Raw genomic sequence first — 20473 nt, 5'->3', positions numbered from 1 at the left:
AATGTCATGAACTGCTTTGGTCTGGTAATATCTACAGAGCTATAGCTGAGCCTCAGGATCATGTCATGTGATTACCTCTGGGGTTACCAGCCATACTAATTAGCATATGTAATTGTGCAGTGTAGCTATGAAACTACAGGTGCTAGGTCTGTAATTATTTAATAGTAGAGTCCACACATTCAGAAGCCTTTATGTCTGTATCAGTTTTATAATTATATTTGGGTGTCCAGTATTTTAGCAGGCTGTCCAGCACAATCTGTACTAAAACACTGGACACTTAAAGACCCCTGTCAGCTAAATGTAAAGGGCCTTCTAGGCCTTTATGCATTAGAAATATGGCTAAAAAAAAGTTACACTGTGCATTTTCTATTATATGTGTTACAGACAACCATGGGGTGTTCAATCATTGCTGGGTGATTACTTCTGGCAGGCAAGGTGGTCACAGCACTACTATGTTCATGTTACTGGCAACCAAGGGGTGAAAAATATATGTGGTGGGATCAAGGGTGGAGCCTAAGGTTGAGCTTTTGTGGGGACATTGTGTGAAACCAGCTTCGTCCCGTGTCAACTATAGGCCGTCCGGAATTTTTATGGAGCACGGCTGGCAACCCTAACCACCACCTGCCCCTAAGGTAGAGAACCTGCAGTCGAAGGGAGGTGAAGGGCTTGATAATTTGAGCCCTTTTAAAGGGACAATCAACTCCAAAATCTTTATTGTTTAAAAAGATAGATAATCCCTTAATTACCCAGTCCCTAGTTTTGCATAACCAACATGGTTATATTAATATACTTTTAACCTCTGTGATTACCTTGTATATAAGCCTCTTTTGACAGCCCCCTGATCACATGGCTATTTATTTATATCTATTGATTTGCATTTTTTTTCACCAATTAGTGAATTGTGAGCAACAGCTCCAAGGGCATGAGCATAATGTTTTCTATATGGCTCACATGAACTATCAGTCTCCTGTTGTAAAAAGCTAATAAAAAAGCATGTGATAAGATGCTATCTCTAGTGGCTTAGAAAAAGGCAGCAATTTAGAGGTTTAAATGTTATAAAGTATATAAATATAACAATGTTTGTTGTGCAAAGCTGGGGAATGGGTAGTAAAGGCTTTATCTATCTTTTAAAACAATAATAATTTTGGTGTTGACTGTCCCTTTAAGTATTGGATTTTTTTCAAAATAATTTAATCTCTGCATCAGATCAGGCACATTTAAAATGTACAACCTGATTTTAGTAACTGTTGTAGCTCTTGATATAGACGCTAAACACCATTTTTAGCATTTATTTTTTAGGGTATTTGCATATTTCATTACTAATTTTGTATTTTAATGTCTTAGAACAGTATTAATAATTAGAAATTACTAAACAAATAAGTGTGGATTATAACAAGAAGAGATTTTGGCCTTTTTTCTTCTATAGAGTGATTTTAATGATCCAGTGTTGCATGGAAAAGTCCTAATACCGTGTATCACACCGTAATCCATGCCCTTTCAAGACACATACCGCATGTGAAGTTCTGCAGTGCACAGATTTCGCCAAAAGCACTGATCACTGATCCTCCTAACTACTCATATTATGTCAGTGACCATCAATAACTATTGCGTTCCACTCTAGTTTGTTATGCGTTCCAATCGGCTAGTCTTGTCTAGCAGTGTAGCTTGTTTAGGTAATGCAGTCGAAAGCGGAGCTGCTTCTCCACCCACTAGAAGATGGCGGATCTGAACAAGCAAGTACTTCTCCAGAAGAGGTGACAGGACCATTTCTACTTACTATAACACCGGATAGAGTTTGTGTGAATACTTAGAAGTATTTTAGCACGAATCTTATCTCGTGTGTTGATGATTTGCTGTGATTTATATATATATACTGTCAATGGGAGCTACGTATTATATGTAAACATGTATTTGCATTGATCATATATACAAAAGTACAGTATTTAAAATCTTAAAATATATTTCTAGTAATAAAGGTTACGATAAATCTGGTTTAACAGGAAGTGCATTTTTGTGGACAACTGGTTTATATGGATGTCACCCACATCTCTTTTGTTGTAGAGTTAAACGTACACCCCTCAAGTGTAAGAGCATCACATTTTTGTCTAATCATAGGATCATCGGTTTAAAAAAAAACCACATTTTAAAATGCTCCATTTCATCTGTAACAGAGAACATACTTTAATATTTCTTTAAATGTTAAAGATATCATAAACACCTTGTAATTGCAAGATATTTCTGATGTCTTGCTATAGGAACATATATCAGCCAAGTGTAAACATTTTTAAAACAAATTAGCATCTCTGCAATTGTTTTTTTTTTTCTTTCTTCAATAGCCAAACTCTTCCCACCACTTGCCTTATCCGAAGGAGCCAATCTGGGCTTGTGTCTGAGGCTAACCATGGTCATTATGTTAAAGGGACAGTATACACCAGTTTTCATTTAACTGCATGTAATAAAAATGTACTTAGAAGCTTCCAATTTAGCACTGTTGATGAGGTTAGGCTGGGACACCCACTGAAAGGGGCTGAGAGCAGAACCCCCCTGCATATGAAAAGACCCATTATACAAACAGAAGCAGTCTGAAGTCTGTATACAGGGGCTGTATACAATTGTTAGGATTTTAAAAATCAGCACAATGTTATTTAAAAATAAGCAAAACTATACATTTTTACAAAAACACACCCAGATTTGCTATGTAAATGGATGATCTACAAAACATGCATAGAAAAACCTAGAGTACAGTGTCCCTTTAATATAAAGCGCATTGTTTTGCAGTTATCTGCTGAAATATGTGTTGCAGGGTGCATTAACAGTTCTGAGAAATAGAAAATCCACGATTTTCAGACCTAAATCACATGAAAAGGCAAAATATATAATCAAAGTATATTGCAAAGGGTTTTTACTACACACAACCAAACTTTTGATAACTATCTCAATGTGTTTACTGCCCTTTAATATGGATAGGTGACTTTTTTATGTAGGGCTGATGATTGAGAAGTGTCCTGCAAATATTGTGAATTATGTATTGATGGTATATAATTAATCAATGCTGTGTTCTGTTTAGTAACAATATTATGTCCAAAAGAGTAACAGCACAGCTTTGTCTGATTCACAATATGTTTATTGGGACATCATCATAAAAACATATCAGCACACCGTTTCGGTTAAAACACCTTAATCATGTTGTAAGATTAAGGTCTTTTGACCGAAACGTCGTGCTGATATGTTTTTATAATGATGTCCCAATAAACATATTGTGAATCAGACAAAGCTGTGCTGTTACTCTTTTGGACGTTTATATCTCTTTGGGGTGAGTGCAGAGCCCTTGTAGCTGCACCTGTATGCACTATACTTTGATTTAGTAACAATATTATACCTGCAACTTGTTGGTGTTTACTGTACCCTTGAGTATTAAAGGGACATGAAACCCCAAAAAAATTATTTCATGATTTAGGTAAAAAGAAAAAACAATTATAAACAACTTTCCAGTTTACATCTTTTATCAAATTTGCTTCATTCTCTTGGTATCATTTGTTGATGGAGCAGCAATGCACTGCTGGTTTCTAACTGAACACATAGGTGAGTCAATGACAATTGGTATATATATATATATATGTATATATATATATATATATATATATATATATATATATATATATATATGCAGCCACCAATCAGCAGCTAGAAACTAGGTTTATTGTTGCTCCTGAGCTTACCTAGATAAACCTTTCAGTAAAGGATAACAAGAGAAGGAAGCAAATTAAATAATAGAAGTAAATTGGAAAGTTGTTTAAAATTGTATGCTCTGTCTAAATCATGAATGTATAATTATGACTTTACTGTCCCTTTAAGGCAAATATATATACTGTGTATATATATATATATATATATATATATATATATATATATATATATATATATATATATATATTTTTTTTTTTTTAAATTATTATTATTTTTATTAAGACCTAGACCAGGGCAGCATATTATAGCATAAAACTTCAGTTTTCTAAATCAAAATGACCAAATGATTTGCCAGTGTTCACCCAGGGACATTATAAATATCTGACCTTGTTTCAAATATCCAAAGATGAATGAACTGCAACAATGTTCTAAATGCCCCTACAATTTTAAAGCCATGGCTAAAAAGAGATCAGTGCAGAGCAGTCTTAATTTATTTTTGAAGCATCCGAAGATTATAACCCTGTAAGAGCTAGAAATAATTCAATAATTTTCATGCTAGCATTACAGATTATAGCTAAAAGCTAAGGATGAAGTATACAAAAGAAATAAAAAAAGAAATATGAAACAAAGATAAGTATAGGAGGTGAATAAGGAAGCAACTCAAAATAGAACTCCAGAACTAAAAATCAGGATGGAAGGGATACATATTAGCAGGAAAACTAAAAGGTGGCACAAGGTAAGGGAGATGTGAGATTGGGGCCAGTATTGGGAGAAAGGAAGATATAAAGAAGTACCCTGGGGGTCACTGGACCCTGTGTAAATAAATATTTACCAATAAAGTATTTTTAAACTTGTTTCAGACTCGGTGCTCCTATATTCCTTTTTGTACTATAAAGAAGTACGCATTTGCCCATCTGATGAAGGGTATCCCCAAGTATTTCTTCATTTTAAAGAAACCTTTATATAAAAAGCAATGCGGTTAAAGGGACACTGAACCCAAATTTTTTTCTTTCATGATTCAGATAGAGCATGCAATTTTAAGCAACTTTCTAATTTACTCCTATTATCAAATTTTCTTCATTCTCTTGGTATCTTTATTTGAAATGCAAGAATGTAAGTTTAGATGCCGGCCCATTTTTGATAAACACACTGTGTTGTTCTTGCTGATTGGTGGATAAATTCACCCACCAATAAACAAGTGCTTTCCATGGTGCAGACCCAAAAAATATCTTAGTTACCTACTTTTTCAAATAAAGAAAGCAAGAGAACGAAGAAAAATTCATAATAGGAGTAAATTAGAAAGTTGCTTAAATTTGCATGCTCTATCTGATCCATGAAAGAAAAAATTTGGGTTCAGTGTCCCTTTAACGCAGTGTTATGTGCATGTTCAAAAATAGTGGCCTACAAAAAACCTAGAAAACTTAAAGTGATGGTAAATCTTAGCGTTTGTGAAACGCTAGGATTTACCATTGTAACAAATAAAGGGGACTTTCATTCATGAAGTATAAAATACTTTATTCTGAAACTCTGAAAGCCCCTTTATTTGTTAGCAGCGTTCGCTGTGCTGAACTGCTAAAGGCAGCCCACAGGAGAACGCTATTTGGCCAGTAGCAAAACACAGGGCCAAGCTGGATTTCCCGCACGGCTATTGGCTAAGAGGTGGAAATATCACCTCTCAGCCAAATAGCGTTCTGCCGTGGGCTGCCTTTAGCAGCTTAGCGCAGCGACCACTGCTAATAAATTAAAGGGGCTTTCAGAATGAAGTATTTTATACTTCATGAAAGAAAGTCCCCTTTATTTGTTACGATGGTAAATCCTAGCGTTTCACAAATGCTAGGATTTACCATCACTTTAAGACCAGGTTTGTTTTTAATTTTAGCCAGATATGTGAGGGAGGTTTTTGTTAATATGATCAACCTTATGTGCAAAGTTGATAAATATTTTTTAGTGTGTAAACTATTGGTTAATTGTGAAAATTATTTTGTCCTCTTAGTGTGAAGATTGCTCCAGGTGCAGTTGTCTGTGTGGAAAGTGAAATCAAAGGCGATGTTACAATAGGTCAGTATGATTCATTTTATCAATCTTTTTACTATCCCAGTATTGTAATTTATCTTTTTCATTTCTTTCTTTCTTCCTTTGGTTTTTTTTTTGTCTAGCTTATTTTTCCTGTCATTAATAATCTTTCATATAGATGGGCTAAAAGTGAATATAAAATTTAATGAAAAGTGCCCGGTATCTAAAAAAACTCTTAAAAACAGGGGCACTTTCATTCATTAAACTTTACAATGAAGCTTCTTTTTTAAAATACCTTTTTCTTTAGGAAAACCAGACCAGCGATTCTCCATCCGCAGCTCCTGCTGTAGCAGATCGATTGGAGGAAGCCGAATCCGTCATCGTTGTGCTAACTACAGCAGGAGCTGCGGGCGGAGGATCGCCGGTCTTCTTTCAATAAAGAAAGGTAAGTATTTTTAAAAAGAAGCTTGAATTCATGGTAAAACATTGTTGCAAAACTATTGCCATATAGTGCTTTTCAACCAAAGATACTAAGATAAGAGAGAAAATATTTGATACTAGAAGTAAACTAGAAAATTGCATGCTCCATATGAATCCTGAAAGAAAATTGTGGTGTTGTAAGCCCCTTTAACAGATTAGGTTTAATTGCCTACATTATTGCTAACAAAAAAAAAATCTGGGACATGGATCTCCTATTTTCTGTGGGAGTCCTCAAAAGTGTTTGGCTTGGCTGAGAGGCATCTTGCATATCTTTTATCCAGTTCACATGTCGGTATAACCCGTGGCCGGACTTTTAGCCGACGGACACTTGGCCGATGGACATTTGGCCGACGGACATTTGGCCGAAACACAAGTGGCTGTCAGATAACAGTCCGGCCACTAGATAGATAGATTTGATAGATAGATACATAGATTAGATAGATAGATCAATAGATGCAATAGATACATTTGATAGATACGATAGATAGATAGATTTGATAGATAAATAGATAGATTTGATAGATAGATAATTTCCCAGACAGAGAATTACAAAATGTGCGGCCTGGGACCCATGGTAAGGTTCCCAGAGGCAGTTGCGGCGCCCGAGGCTCTGATTAGAACAGAGCACTCTGGAACGTATCTGCCCTCGGCCGAAATCGGAACATTCTTTAGCTTTCTGTCTGTCAGCCAAATGTCTGTCGGCCAAATGTCCGTCTGCCAAATGTCCTTCTGCCAAATGTCTTTCTGCATTTTGTCAGAGCACCGTATAACCAGCGGCAGATTATCTCATCAGATGACAGATACTTCCAAGAGATTGAACCATATTTCCAAAAAGATTACAGATGGCTTTTTCTAAGTTTTAGTTGTGGTCCAGAACACATTGAATGCACTGGGAAGGGATGCTGTAATATATATATAATCAATTGATTGGTTATGTTTCTAAAAAAAACATTTTGTACTTATGTTTAAAAAAAATAGGCTACTGCTCATTTTTCTTCTTTTCTTAAAGGGCCAAGAACTGTGGTTCATCCCAAAGCGAAGATTATTGCTGAAGCAGGTCCAATCATTATTGGTGAAGGAAACTTGATTGAGGAGCAGGCTCTTATAATAAACAGGTGAAGCAAATATAGTATTTTCCCCCGTTTTCATATTAAAGAGTGATTCTAATGCTAAAAACCCAAGCTAAATATATGCTTCAAGGGATATGAGTGTTCCTTTTAGTAAAAATGAAATAAAAAATAAATTTTCAATCAAAGTAAACTTTAAAAATTCTCAGCATAGTCAATGCCTATTGTGACACAAGGGAGGTGACATGCTGAGAACTTAAAGGGACAGTCAAGTCCAAAAAAACCTTTCATTTTTCAAATAGGGCATGTCATTTTAAACAACTTTCCAATGTACTTTTATCAACAATTTTGCTTTGTTCTCTTGGTATTCTTAGTTGAAAGCAAACCTAGGAAGGCTGATATGATAATTTCTAAGCCCTTGAAGTCCTCCTCTTTTTTATTTGATTTTCACAGCAGGGGAGAGCTAGCTCATGTAAGCCATATAGATAACATTGTGATCACGCCCTTGGCTAGTGGCAGACACTGCACTAATTGGCTAAAATGCAAGTCAATAGATAATAACTAAAAGTCATGTGATGAGGGATGGTCAGAAGATGCTTAGATACAAGTTAGTCACAGAAGTAAAAAGTGTATTAATATAACAGTGTTGGTTATGCAAAACTGGGGAATGTGTAATAAAGGGATTATCTATCTTTTTAAACAACAAAAATTCTTGTGTTGACTGTCCCTTTAAGTTGCATTCTGTCCTCTTCATGCAAGCCACCAATCAGCACGTGCTACCCAGGTTCTGAACCAAAATTGGGCCAGCTCCTAAGCATAAAATCCTGCTTTTCAATTAAGATACTAAGAGAACAAAGAAAAAATGATAATAGGAGTAAAGCAGAAAGTTGCTTAAAATTGCTACTCTATCTGAATCATGAAAGAAAAAAATGGGTTTTTGTATCCCTTTAAACATTTTATATTACACTGTTAATGTGGTTGCTGCATTTTGTCAGAGTAGTAAATATGAATACATAAAACATTTATAACCATTGTTAAATGTTTCTGCAGTTTTCCCGAGAACATTGCACCCGACTCAGACGATGTGGAACCAAAACCAATGATCATCGGTACCAACAATGTGTTTGAAGTTGGCTGCTGTATCCTTTTTACTTGTGTGATCTATAAAGCAGTGAGACTTTTAGAACTACGTTGTGAACCAAACATATGTAGGACATAAACTCAAATCCATACTTTAACTCATAAAGCTTTGCAAGGAATGAAATCTTGGGAGCCTTAGCCATAATGTCTTTAGAGGACCATTATAGTGTTAAAATTACATGCTCAAATCTGTCATGTGATTTTAACACTAGCAATATTGTAATTCTATGTGTTTAACCCTCACAAAGGGGTTAATCACACAGTTAAAAAAGGAACACTAAACATAATAACATAATCAACAAATGCATAATGAAAAGACAATGCAAAAGTTCTTAGAATTATATATTAGTTGTAAATTTCTTTTGGGCAAATTTTTTAAGGTAGTTCTATTTTTCTTCCCACTGCATCATGTGACAGTCATCAGCCAATCACAATGTGAATTCTTTCTTGCACATACTCAGTAGGAGCTGGTACCGTAGAAAGTGTGTATTTAAAAAAGACTGCACATTTAGATAATAGAAGTGAATTGAAAAATGGTTTAAAATTTAGTGCTCTATCTGAATCATGAACACTTAAATTTGTCTTTAGTGCTCCTTTAAAGTCCCGCACCACCCCATAAAATGTGCAATACTATACATAGTTGGTGATATTCACCCTGGACATAATTATCTCTTCAGACCACGACAGGTTAGAGAGGATTTTATTGACAGGCACACTGCAGTATGGAGAGAAACAAAACAAGGTTTTTTTTCTGGGGGGGGGGGGTCAGTCTGCTCCCAGATATTTATACGCAGGAGACAGGGCATTCCTGATCTCCATATCTAGGCTAATACATTTCATGATTGGCTAGGCTAACAAAAGCAAGGGGTTTTCAAATATATTTACAACAGAAATAAATAACATTTGTTTACAAAGTTTAAGTCTGCAAATTCTGTTCAGTATGTCTGACCATAAATCAAAGGGGCAAAGGTCAGCACCAGAAAAAAGCATTAACTAATGTGTGCTTTCTGAGACATTCCTATCAATCCAGTCCTATCCTAGCTTTAACATTCAGCAAATATATGTAGTAGTATAAATGCACACATTAGTATTCATGCATACATACATACATACATTTGTGCATATACACTAATACACATATATATATATATATATGCCCACAGAAATATTTAGAGTATCAGTATTCTATTAAGTGACTTTTTTACAGATACAGGCTGAAATGCAGTAGTTTGGACAAGGATAAAGGACGAATATTAGATTTACAATAGAAAAGAAAAACAGACATATACAATCTTAGATTTTAGCTTATACACCCTCTTTTCAGACATACTGCCCCCCTGACTAGATGCCTGCCTAAGAACTTATTCAGACCTGACTAGACACTTCAAAAAAAGAGAAAGATATTGTCTTTTTTTTTAACAGCAGGATACAGGGCACTATAACATTCTACATATGATTGCATGATCAGTGCGGGAGCTCGTTTATATCTGTCTTTAATTGGTCATGGGAAAGGAGATAAGATAAACATACTCTTGCTATTTGACATGGACTGCAAGCCAGTGCGATTCTATACTCACCGGGTCTTGACAAATATTATTATTATCGGTTATTTGTAGAGCGCCAACAGATTCCGCAGCGCTAAATATAACAATAATACTTTATTGTATCATTATGATGGATTTTGTATGATTATTTGAAGCACCCTGGGCAGTTGCTGGTTAAAGTGAGTGCAGAGCCCTGCAGTGGAATATATATATATATATATCATTTGTCTGCAGATGTACATTGTGCATATATTTTAAAAAAAATACTTGTCCCTTCAAAGCTTACAGGCAGACAGAGATTTTAATATAGTTATTTGTGTAGTAAAACAATGTTGCAATATACTTATTTATTTTGCCCCCCTTTCATGTAATTTCGCCTGCAAATTGTAGATTTTCTAATTCTCAGTTGTAAACATAACTTAATCTCTGCTATACATTTTCCCTAATTGGCTTTAACAGATAGCAATGGCAAAACAGTTTACTTTATACTAACCTAATGACTGTCTAATCCTGTTGTCTACAGACTCAAACCTTGATTGGCTCCTTCACATAATGGCAAGTGGTGTGGGGAGTTTGGCTATTGAAAAACAATTTCAGCAAACAAGATGTTAATTTGTTTTCAAAATGTTTAGACTTGGCTGATATGTTATTCTTAAGCAACACCACATTAATTACAAGGTGTTCACTGTCCCTTTAACATGACACAAAATCTGTCCCAAATGAATGAGTAGAAAGGTCACTTACCTTTAAAGTCCTGTATATAAGAATAGTAATGCATTATTTTATAAATACATTTACCTTATTAATCCTCCTCTCGACTTGGCCTTCTGTGTTTTATTTTCCTACTGATTCAGAGTGCTACAGCCAATCGTAAGCTGTAAATCTTCTATAGAAAGTAAAGGAACATACTCGTGCTTACTTCTCTCGTTCTCAAGTGTTGGGTCTCAGAAGATCTGTAAGACCAACCATGCTGCTTAAAACAGCAAGTCACTCACTACCTCTTCAGACCCTTGAACAGAAGCTAAGAGAAGACAGTATGAGTACACACATTTAGAAGGAATCTTACAGCTTTTGATTGGCTGTCACACCCTACCTCTGTAAGATAACAAACGCTCACTGCAGAGGGCGGAAAAGGACAAATAAGGTAAGGATAGAGAGCCTCTCTTTAGGAAATCAACTCAAAATACTTTATTGTTCAGAGCATCTGTGAAATTCAAAGTAGTCGTCCCTCAGCTAGGCTTTTATAAAAAAGGATTTGATTTGGTAGCTTAAAATAAGACTCCAGTCATCCAACACTGTGCATATTTCACTTAAAGAATTAGCTCATTCACAGATAAATCTTCAATAAAATCACAACTTTATCCCATTAAATTAAAAACATGGTATCGCCAAAGAAAAAGTAAGCAAAGAGCCTTAATCATAGACCTTATTACACTTGTGTTACCATACACCATTTAAAACACAAAGCAGTTATTGGTTAAAATTGGAAATGCCCACTTCTACCTTATTTGTTCCCTTCTTGCCACAGTAATCAACATTCTCACAGTACAAAACAGAAAAGCCTTAAGGGTCATTATACACTCATTTTTTCTTTGCATAAATGTTTTGTAGATGATCTATTTATATAGCCCATAAAGTTGTTTTTTTTTTTTTGTTTGTTTTTTTTAAATGTATAGTTTTGCTTATTTTTAAATAACTTTGCTCTGATTTTCAGACTCCTAACCAAGCCCCAAAGTTTTATGAGAATACCGTCAGCTACCTACGCCAGCTTGCTCCTGTTTGTGTAAAGGGTCTTTTCATATGCAAAAGAAGGGGGAGGGGGGAGTGTCTTATTTGCCACTTGCAGTGGGCTTTCCAGCTACCTATTCAGCAGAGCTAAATTGAGAGCTTCTAAGTAAGTTTTTAAACAGTTTTATACTGGATTTTTATATCAGTATCTGTGCATCTTATTCTTTATATTAGTGTCTATTACATGCAGTGATATGAAAATGAGTGTATACTGTCCCTTTAAGTATTATTCCGTATGTTGATACATACTTTTCATATTAAATTTATAAAATATAAAAATATTGTAACTATACATTAAATCTCCTATTTTTAATAATCCATTTAATACATTATATATGTTGATTCGATCATAGAAGTCAGGAATCGTCTATTTATCTGCATAGAGATATCTTCATTAAATACATATCAGTCACTAGATAATTCATTAAAGCACTTCTGATACATCCATTCCCTCTTCACCTGATTTCACTTAGTCCTCTTAGTAGGTGGGGCCAAAAACTTTTAGATGAAAATAGCAGTTTGATGACAGCCTTAGTCCTTTATGTGACCTTTTTTTTTATTTAAAGGGACAGTCAAGTCCAAAAAAAACTTTCATGATTAAAATAGGGCGTGTAATTTTAAGCAACTTTCCAATTTACTTTTATCACCAATTTTGCTTTGTTCTCTTGGTATTCTTAGTTGAAAACTAAACCTAGGAGGTTCATATGCTAATTTCTTAGACCTTGAAGGCCACCTCTAATCTAAATGCATTTTGACAGTTTTTCACCACTAGAGGGTGTTTGTTTATGTGTTTCATATAGATAACATTGAGCTCATGCACATGAATTTACAGAGGAGTGAGCAATGATTGGCTAAAATGCAAGTCTGTCAAAAGAACTGAAATAAGGGGCAGTCTGCAGAGGCTTAGATACAAGGTAATCACAGAGGTAAAACGTATTATTATAACTGTGTTGGTTATGCAAAACTGGGGAATAGGCAATTAAGGGATTATCTATCTTTTTAAACACCAACAATTCTGGTGTTGACTTTCTTTTTAAATATCTTTATTGAAAAATGTTCATACAAACCAATAAAATGGAGAATGAGCACAAAATAAACCATAACAGAGTTATACAGTCTCAGTATTGAAGAAGTACATGGTCAAATTTCAGTTATTTACTTTACAGTTAGACATTACTAAGGAAGGAGAGAGATTACTTTTTTTATTTAACATAAGGTACAATTTTTTTATTCAAGAGTTATGTTCATGGTCATAAAAATATAAAATAAAACACACAATGGAAATTAGCAATAAGGGGAAGTTAAAGGGGCAGTAAAAACCTTGTAATTATAGGACATTTCTGTTGTGTTGCTATAGAACATATCAGCCAAATCTAAACATTTTTAAAACAAATTAACATCCTTTTTGTTGCAAATATTTTTAATATCCAAATGCCACCCGCCATTTGCCTTATTTGGGGGAGCCATCTGGGATTTAGACAGCAGCTAACAAGGCAAGGCGCAGTCAGAAATTTAATATAAAATGAATTGCTTTGCAGTTGTTATCTGATAAAAGCCAATTATGGACTCATATGTAGCAGATTTAGCCTTGATTTCCAGCGCTAAATAACATGAAAATGGGGCAAAATAAATAATGAAAATATATAGCAAAGTTGTTTCATTACACATCACTAAACATTTTATATAAAAATCTCATGGTGTTTACGGTCATCTACTTCCACTAAGGCCCTTGAAAGTGAACACAATTGATTAACTCCATATTGAATATGTATACATTTTACTTGATGTATATGCTATAAATTTAACTCTCAGACTGTGTAACAGAGTCAAAGTAGTGCATTGTATATGGCCGAATTTGACAATTTTACCATTAAAGCAATGCGCTATGATTTGCTTTCTTATGAGAGGATATATTCCACTTCTCTAAACCACTAGGGGAAGGTAGGTACTTTCATATTCCTCCAATACCTCAGGATTAACATCTTTGCGTAGTTAAAGTGAATGTCAACTTGAGCATAGTCGCTCAAGTCATAGGAAAGAATTTTAAAAATGAATGAGAGTTTCATTCATCATTTGTGTAGTATATACTTATCTTCTGTGATTTGTACCTTGGAATGATAGGATAAGCGCCGTTCTTCCGCCCGCCATATTCATCAATTGATTGACAGATGACCAATCTGCAATCAACTAATAGTTGTCCCTGTCCCCCCATCCAGGGCGTTCAGCCCCTGTGCACAAACGTCAAGGCCCAGGGGAAACAACTATTGGTGGATCATCTATCAATCAATTGATGAATATGGCCGACGGAGGAACAGAGCTTATCCTTCTATCATTACAAGATACAAATCGCAGAAGATAAGTATATACTACACAATTGATGAATGAAACTCTCATTCATTTTTAAAGCTCTTTCCTATGACTTGAGCGACTATGCTCAAGTTGACATTCACTTTAAGTATTATTTAAAGAGCTGTGCAGGGTTTATATAGGATGATGGTAAGAGAGGTTTTGTCTAGTACTTTACCCATAACCTTTTTTCCGTATGAGCCATTATTAGGTTCTAGTAAGGTTGTGTAGCAGGGCAATCCTACCATATTTGGCATTATAACCTCATCATAACAGCTTTTCTAGAGTTTACGTTACTATTTTTGTTTGGTTTTTGTTCATTGCTCAGTGTGTTTGCATTCTGTGTTGAAAAAAAAAGCTACTTTTTGTGAACACTTTTTCAAATTTCGCTTAAAAAAAGAGTATGAATAGATCTTAACATCTGCCTCCAGATTCTCAAGCACTGAAGATGGGCGACAACAATGTGATAGAATCCAAAGGTAAGGAAAAAAAATGACCACAAACATTCCGACCCTGTGTATAAAATAGAGTTAGGGTAGTAGAAGATAATGCATTCTTTACATCACGAAGTACAAAATATTTGAATTTTATTTTTGGGCAAATTCAAGCTCGTAGCACACGTATTGCTGACATTTGCTTGTGAATTTAAAGGGACATGGCAATTTTAATATAAGATGTTTAATAATGCATAGTAAAAAACAAACTTTTGCAATGTACTATTTGCTTTGTCCTCTTTTCCTTTAAAGCCTAACCATACTGCATAGCTGTCAGTAATTTGTATCAGCAGAGGTGACTGGATAAGATACTGCAAAAACAAAGGAAATTTTGTTAACAAAATTATAGTAGCAAGAATTGTCTAGTTCAGTAACAAAACCATATTGGGGCGAGTGATGGAGGAGTTTAGGCATTAAAAAAAGCAATTGCAGCAAACAAACATTTAAAAAAAACCTCATTTTTTAACACTTGAACTTTTGCAGTTAGTGACCCTTGAAAAGCCTCTTAAAGGGTTATGAAACCCATTATTTTTTTCATGATTCAGATATAACATTTAATTTTTTTAAAATATATTTTTATTACATTTTTCCCCAATATACTGTCGAGCAAATAATCCACAAAGATCAGAAGAAATGAACAGGAAATAAACATCTGTCTGATTATAGAAACAAAAATACAACAAATTCATTTTTGAATACAAAACATTTATTTATGAGCTTAATAAAGTTCACACAAAAAAAAAAAAAAAAAAAAACTACCAGCATCATCAACCCGAATATCTCTTGTCCTATAATTATTCGCACAGCCATTCTCCTCTCAAGTTGGCTTCCATAATAAAGTTTGAGTGGCGCAAAGGGCGAATAATTTTGTAACAAGATATCTAATGATTTAATATATGGGGCCCATTCATTAAAAAAAATGACAATTGTTTGTTCTGCCCCCCACTTGATATTCCACTTGTTCTTTTAATATCTTTTTTAATACACTCTCTTTTTAAACTCTGAAAATGTTGGTTCTTGTTTACTTTCCATTATTTCAATATAATGTTTCTAACAAGAAGAATAGCTGTGTTGAAAAGGTTTGTGTAATGACGCAATCCCTCAAAACTACTTAATAACAATATTTGCTCTTTGCAAGAGTTAACATAACTTTTCTTAAAACACGAAAGAATAATAAAGGGTGCGCCCAATAAGAGAAAAAAAAATGAATTTGAATAATTAATCAGAAGTGATATGGATAAATAGTGCACAAGTCTAACAAGGTTTATAACTATTAATCCATCCTCGGCACAGTCTGCACCTTGGTCAGGGTCTTGGTGAACCTTGATGGCGAAGAAATCTAAAACGCAAAGGAAACAAGGGCGCCAAAATGGCCTAGCACAGTCTGTATCAAAGCGGTATGATATAGTGTAGAGAATGCTCACAAAAAGAGAGCATTGCCAGGTGCTCTAATAGCAAGGACTTCCCAGCCATCCAGCTGACTGATCACAGGTAGCAGAATGCAAAGATACTCCAGATGGCAGGATACACAGGTACTCCAATATTCATTCATCAGATGTCCACAATAAAATGGATCTTTGTGGCTAGGTGTAATTGCATAAAAAACTTTATTAAAAACTTAAAAGACAACGTGTTTCTTTGCCTAACAGGGCTGGTTCATCAGGCCTATAGTGCCAACTGCTTAGAAAAAAGTGTGCAAAAGCAGCTGCATGCTGGAACAGAGTGCAGCAAACATCCTCTGTTCCAGCATACAGCTGATTTTGCACACTTTTTTTCTAAGCAGTTGGCACGATAGGCCTGATGAAATAGCCCTGCGAAGCTGAGAAACGCGTCTCCTTTTAAGTTTTTAAAAGCAGCCTAGATGCTGCAATGCATACTGGTATCAGGCGTAGTGGGCAATTGCTGGATGCCTCAGGATTGAGGCATCCAGTGATGTCTGAAAAACTGTCCCATGGCCCTGTGAGCAACTTCACATTATTATTATTATTATTATCGGTTATTTGTAGAGCGCCAACAGATTCCGCAGCGCTATAAACAAAGGGGGAGTACAACAAAACAATTATAGGGATCAAATGGGTAGAGGGCCCTGCCAAGAGTTGCACTGTTGTAGTCAGCTCTTAAGAAGGTGATCTACAAACAGCTGGACTCTTAGGCTTACATGCTAAGGGGGTTCAGGGGATAGCAATGGAGGAGAGGAACTGGTATAAAGTAAGGTTAGCATAGGTTGTATGCATCCCTGAACAGTAGAGTCTTTAGGGAGCACTTGAAGCTTTTAAAACTAGAAGAGAGTCTTGTGGAGCGAGGCAGAGAGTTCCACAAGATGGGAGCCAGTCTGGAGAAGTCCTGTAAACGGGAGTGTGATGAGGTGACAAGAGAGGAGGAGAGTAGGAGGTCATGAGCAGAGCGAAGGGGACGGGAGGGAGAGTATCTGGAGACAAGGTCTGAGATTTAGGGGGGAGCAGTGCAGTTGAGGGCTTTGTATGTCAGAATGAGAATTTTGTGTTTGATCCTAGAGGCAAGAGGAAGCAAGTGAAGGGATTGGCAGAGAGGTGCAGCAGATGAAGAGCGACGTGTAAGGAAGATGAGTCTGGCAGAGGCATTCATTATGGATTGTAAAGGAGCTAGGTGGCAGGTGGGGAGACCAGAGAGGACAGAGTTGCAGTAATCAAGGCGGGAAAGAATGAGAGAGTGGATTAAAATCTTAGTTGTGTCTTGTGTAAGGAAGTGTCTAATTTTAGAGATGTTTTTAAGGTGGAAGCGGCAGGCTTTAGCCAAGGACTAAATGTGAGGAGTGAAAGAAAGATCTGAGTCAAATGTGACCCCGAGACATCGGGCGTGCGGGGTAGGGGTAATGATGGAGTTGTCGACAGTTATAGAGAGATTGGGGGTGGAGAGTTTTGAGGAAGGGGGGAAAATAAGGAGCTCAGTTTTGGAGAGATTTAGCTTGAGGTAGTGAGAGGACATCCAGTTAGAGATGTGAGAAAGACAGCTAGTGACACGGGTTAGCAAGGAAGGAGATAGGTCTGGTGCAGAGAGGTAGATTTGGGTGTCGTCGGCATACAAATGATATTGGAAACCGTGGGACTTTATTAGCGAACCTAGTGATGACGTGTAGATTGAGAAGAGAAGGGGACCGAGGACAGAGCCTTGCGGTACTCCGACAGAAAGTGGTGACGGGGCAGAGAAGGCTACACTAAAGGTATGGTTTGACAGGTAAGAAGAGAGCCACGAGAGGGCTGTGTCACAGATGCTGAAGGATTGGAGGGTTTGGAGCAAAAGAGGGTGCTCAACAGTGTCAAAGGCTGCGGACAGATCAAGGAGGATAAGCAGAGAGAAGTGGCCTTTTGATTTTGCTGTAAGTAGGTCGTTGGTAACCTTAACAATTGCTGTCTCTGTGGAGTGATGGGGACGAAATCCAGATTGCAGTGGGTCAAGAAGGGAGTTTATTGTAAGGAAATGGGATAGGCGTGCATAAGCTAGTTTATCGAGAAGCTTTGATGCAAGAGGGAGGAGGGAAATAGGGCGGTAGTTGGATGGGGAGGTAGGATCAAGGGAAGGTTTTTTGAGGATGGGTGTGACCAGTGCATGTTTCAGCGATGAGGGAAATATACCGGTGCTGAGGGAGAGGTTGAAAGTGTGTGCGAGTATAGGGGTGAGGGTAGCAGAGAGGGAGGGGAGTAGCTGTGAGGGGAATAGGGTCAAGGGGACAGGTAGTGAGGTGAGAGCGCAGTATAAGTGCCGAGACTTCTTCCTCAGTGACAGGGGAGAATGAGCTAAGTTTAAGGTTATGTGTGTTGTGGTTGATTGAGAGCATTTGAGGGGGTGAGAGAAAGGAATTAAGTTGAGAGCTGATTTCATTTCTGATGGAGTCGATTTTGTTATTGAAGTGGCTGGCAAAGTCTTGAGCTGACAGAGAAGTTGTATTAGGAGGTGGGGGAGGAGAGTATTGAAAGTGGAGAACAAACGTTTTGGGTTTGAAGAAAGATTAGAGATAAGAGTAGAGAAGTAGTGTTGCTTATGCAAATTAAGGGCAGAATAGTAGGAGTTCAAGATAAATTTGTAATGTTGAAAATCAGCTGAATTCCTAGATTTTCTCCAGTGCCACTCAGCAGTACGGGAACATCTGCGTAGGTATCGTGTCAGAGGAGTATGCCAGGGCTGAGGATGAATGTTTGATTTCCGAGCTATGGTAAGAGGGGAGAGATTGTCAAGGACGGAGGTAAGGGTGGAGTTATAGTGGCAGATTGGTCAGGGCAGGAAAAGGAGGAGAAGGATGAGAGGGGAAGTTTGAGGGAATTAGAAAGCTGTTGTTGATCTAATGTCATAATGCTTCTGTGAAGTTTGGTGTGAGGAGCAGAAGGAGGGAGAGTTGTAGGGAGGGATGATATGTTGCAAGTAAGGAGATGGTGGTCAGAAAGAGGAAAGGGTGAGTTTGTGAAGTTTGAGTGCATTGATAGCTATATATATGTATATTTTTTTAATAGATTTTTTTTATTGAGTTTTTTGCTTTAACACTTAAATTTTATTTTCTGCCAATCGAGGGATTAAATATAAAGTGCCAAACATAGCACTAGGTAAATACCCTGGGCTGTCTAAACTCTATAAATATATACTTTTGTGTAGCAGTTTTGAATTGGGTGGCCGCTGTTTACCAAATTTGAGCTTTAAACCAATAATTCCATCTTTGTAGTATTTGGCCTATACTTGCTATAAATTACTTGGAAACCTAGACATATGGGGTATCCCTAAAATCAGTTTAGCTACACTAGTTCAGTAGAAATGATTATAAAGAACACTGCAAAAAAATATTTTGTTTTGTTTTTATTTTAACCCCATTTTTCAGTATTAAAGGGATATGAAACCAAAAAAATAAATAATTTTATAATTCAGAGCATTCAATTTAAAAAACAAAAAAGGTCCAATTTACTCCTATTATCAAATTTGTTTCATTTCTATGTTGTTCTTTGTTGAAGAGATTCCTACGTAGGTGTCTGGGGCACTACGTAGCAGGAAATCGCGCTGCCATCTAGTGCTCTTGCAAATGGGTAACATTCTTGCAAAACTGCTGCCAAATAGTGTTCCAGACACGTGCTTGCTCCTGAGATTACATCCCTGATTTTCAACAAAAGAACATAGAAAATAGATATTAGAAGTAAATTAGAAAGTTGTTTAAAATGTTATGCTCTATCTGAATCACAAAAGAACATTTTTGCTTTTTATGTCCTTTAATACTTTGCAATGTTAGAACATTTTATTATTTATAAATGTTATTTAAAGGGACATTAAAGTCCAAAATTAAACTTTCCTGAGTCAGAGCATTCAATATTAACTTTCAAGTTTACATTTATTACCAAATTTGCTTCAAACTCTTGATATCCCTTTATTAAAGACCATACCTAGGTAGGTTCAGGAGCATCAATGCGTTGCTGGGAGCTAGCAGGTGATTGGTGGCTGCACATATATTCCTCTTGTCATTGGCTCACCAGATGTGTTCAGTACAGTAAGGATAAAGAGAACAAAGCAAATTTGATAATAGAAGTAAATAGGAAAGGTGCTTAAAACTGCATGCTCTATCTGAATCATGAAAGTTTAATTTAGACTTTGCTGTCACTTTATTCTCTCCAAAGCACAAATTAATTGCATAATTGTAATTATGATTTGTGCAAACAAACAGTGAAAAAATATAATATTAGCTCATAGCCTGATAATCTTATAAAGGGACAACAAAGTCAAAATGAAACTTTCATGATTCAGATAGAACATGTCATTTTAAACAATTTTTCAATTTACTTCTTTCTAATTGGCTTTTTTTCTTTTGGTATCCTTTGTTGAAAAGTATCCCTAGGTTAGCTCAGGAGCAGTAATGCACTACTGGGAGCTAGCTACTGATTGGTGGCTGCATATGTATGCCTCC

The 20473-nt window shown here is 36.2% G+C and overlaps 1 protein-coding gene across 1 annotated transcript in view; it reads left to right on the top strand.

Moving 5' to 3' along the window:
- Positions 1-1690: 1690 nt before the first annotated feature.
- The window catches only part of LOC128643478 (dynactin subunit 6), a 37002-nt gene continuing 18219 nt past the window's right edge, over positions 1691-20473 (top strand). Inside the window, exons 1-5 of the mRNA XM_053696324.1 lie at positions 1691-1754; positions 5681-5745; positions 7190-7295; positions 8298-8386; positions 14497-14544. Coding sequence (XP_053552299.1) covers positions 1717-1754; positions 5681-5745; positions 7190-7295; positions 8298-8386; positions 14497-14544 — 346 coding nt within the window. The 5' untranslated portion in view covers positions 1691-1716. The remainder of the gene's footprint in view (positions 1755-5680; positions 5746-7189; positions 7296-8297; positions 8387-14496; positions 14545-20473) is intronic.

This window comes from Bombina bombina, unplaced genomic scaffold (genome assembly GCF_027579735.1).
Source record: "Bombina bombina isolate aBomBom1 unplaced genomic scaffold, aBomBom1.pri scaffold_491, whole genome shotgun sequence".
Taxonomy (NCBI): Eukaryota; Metazoa; Chordata; class Amphibia; order Anura; family Bombinatoridae; genus Bombina; species Bombina bombina.
Note: the sequence above shows the minus strand (reverse complement) of the source record. Positions and strands in the feature narration are given on the sequence as shown.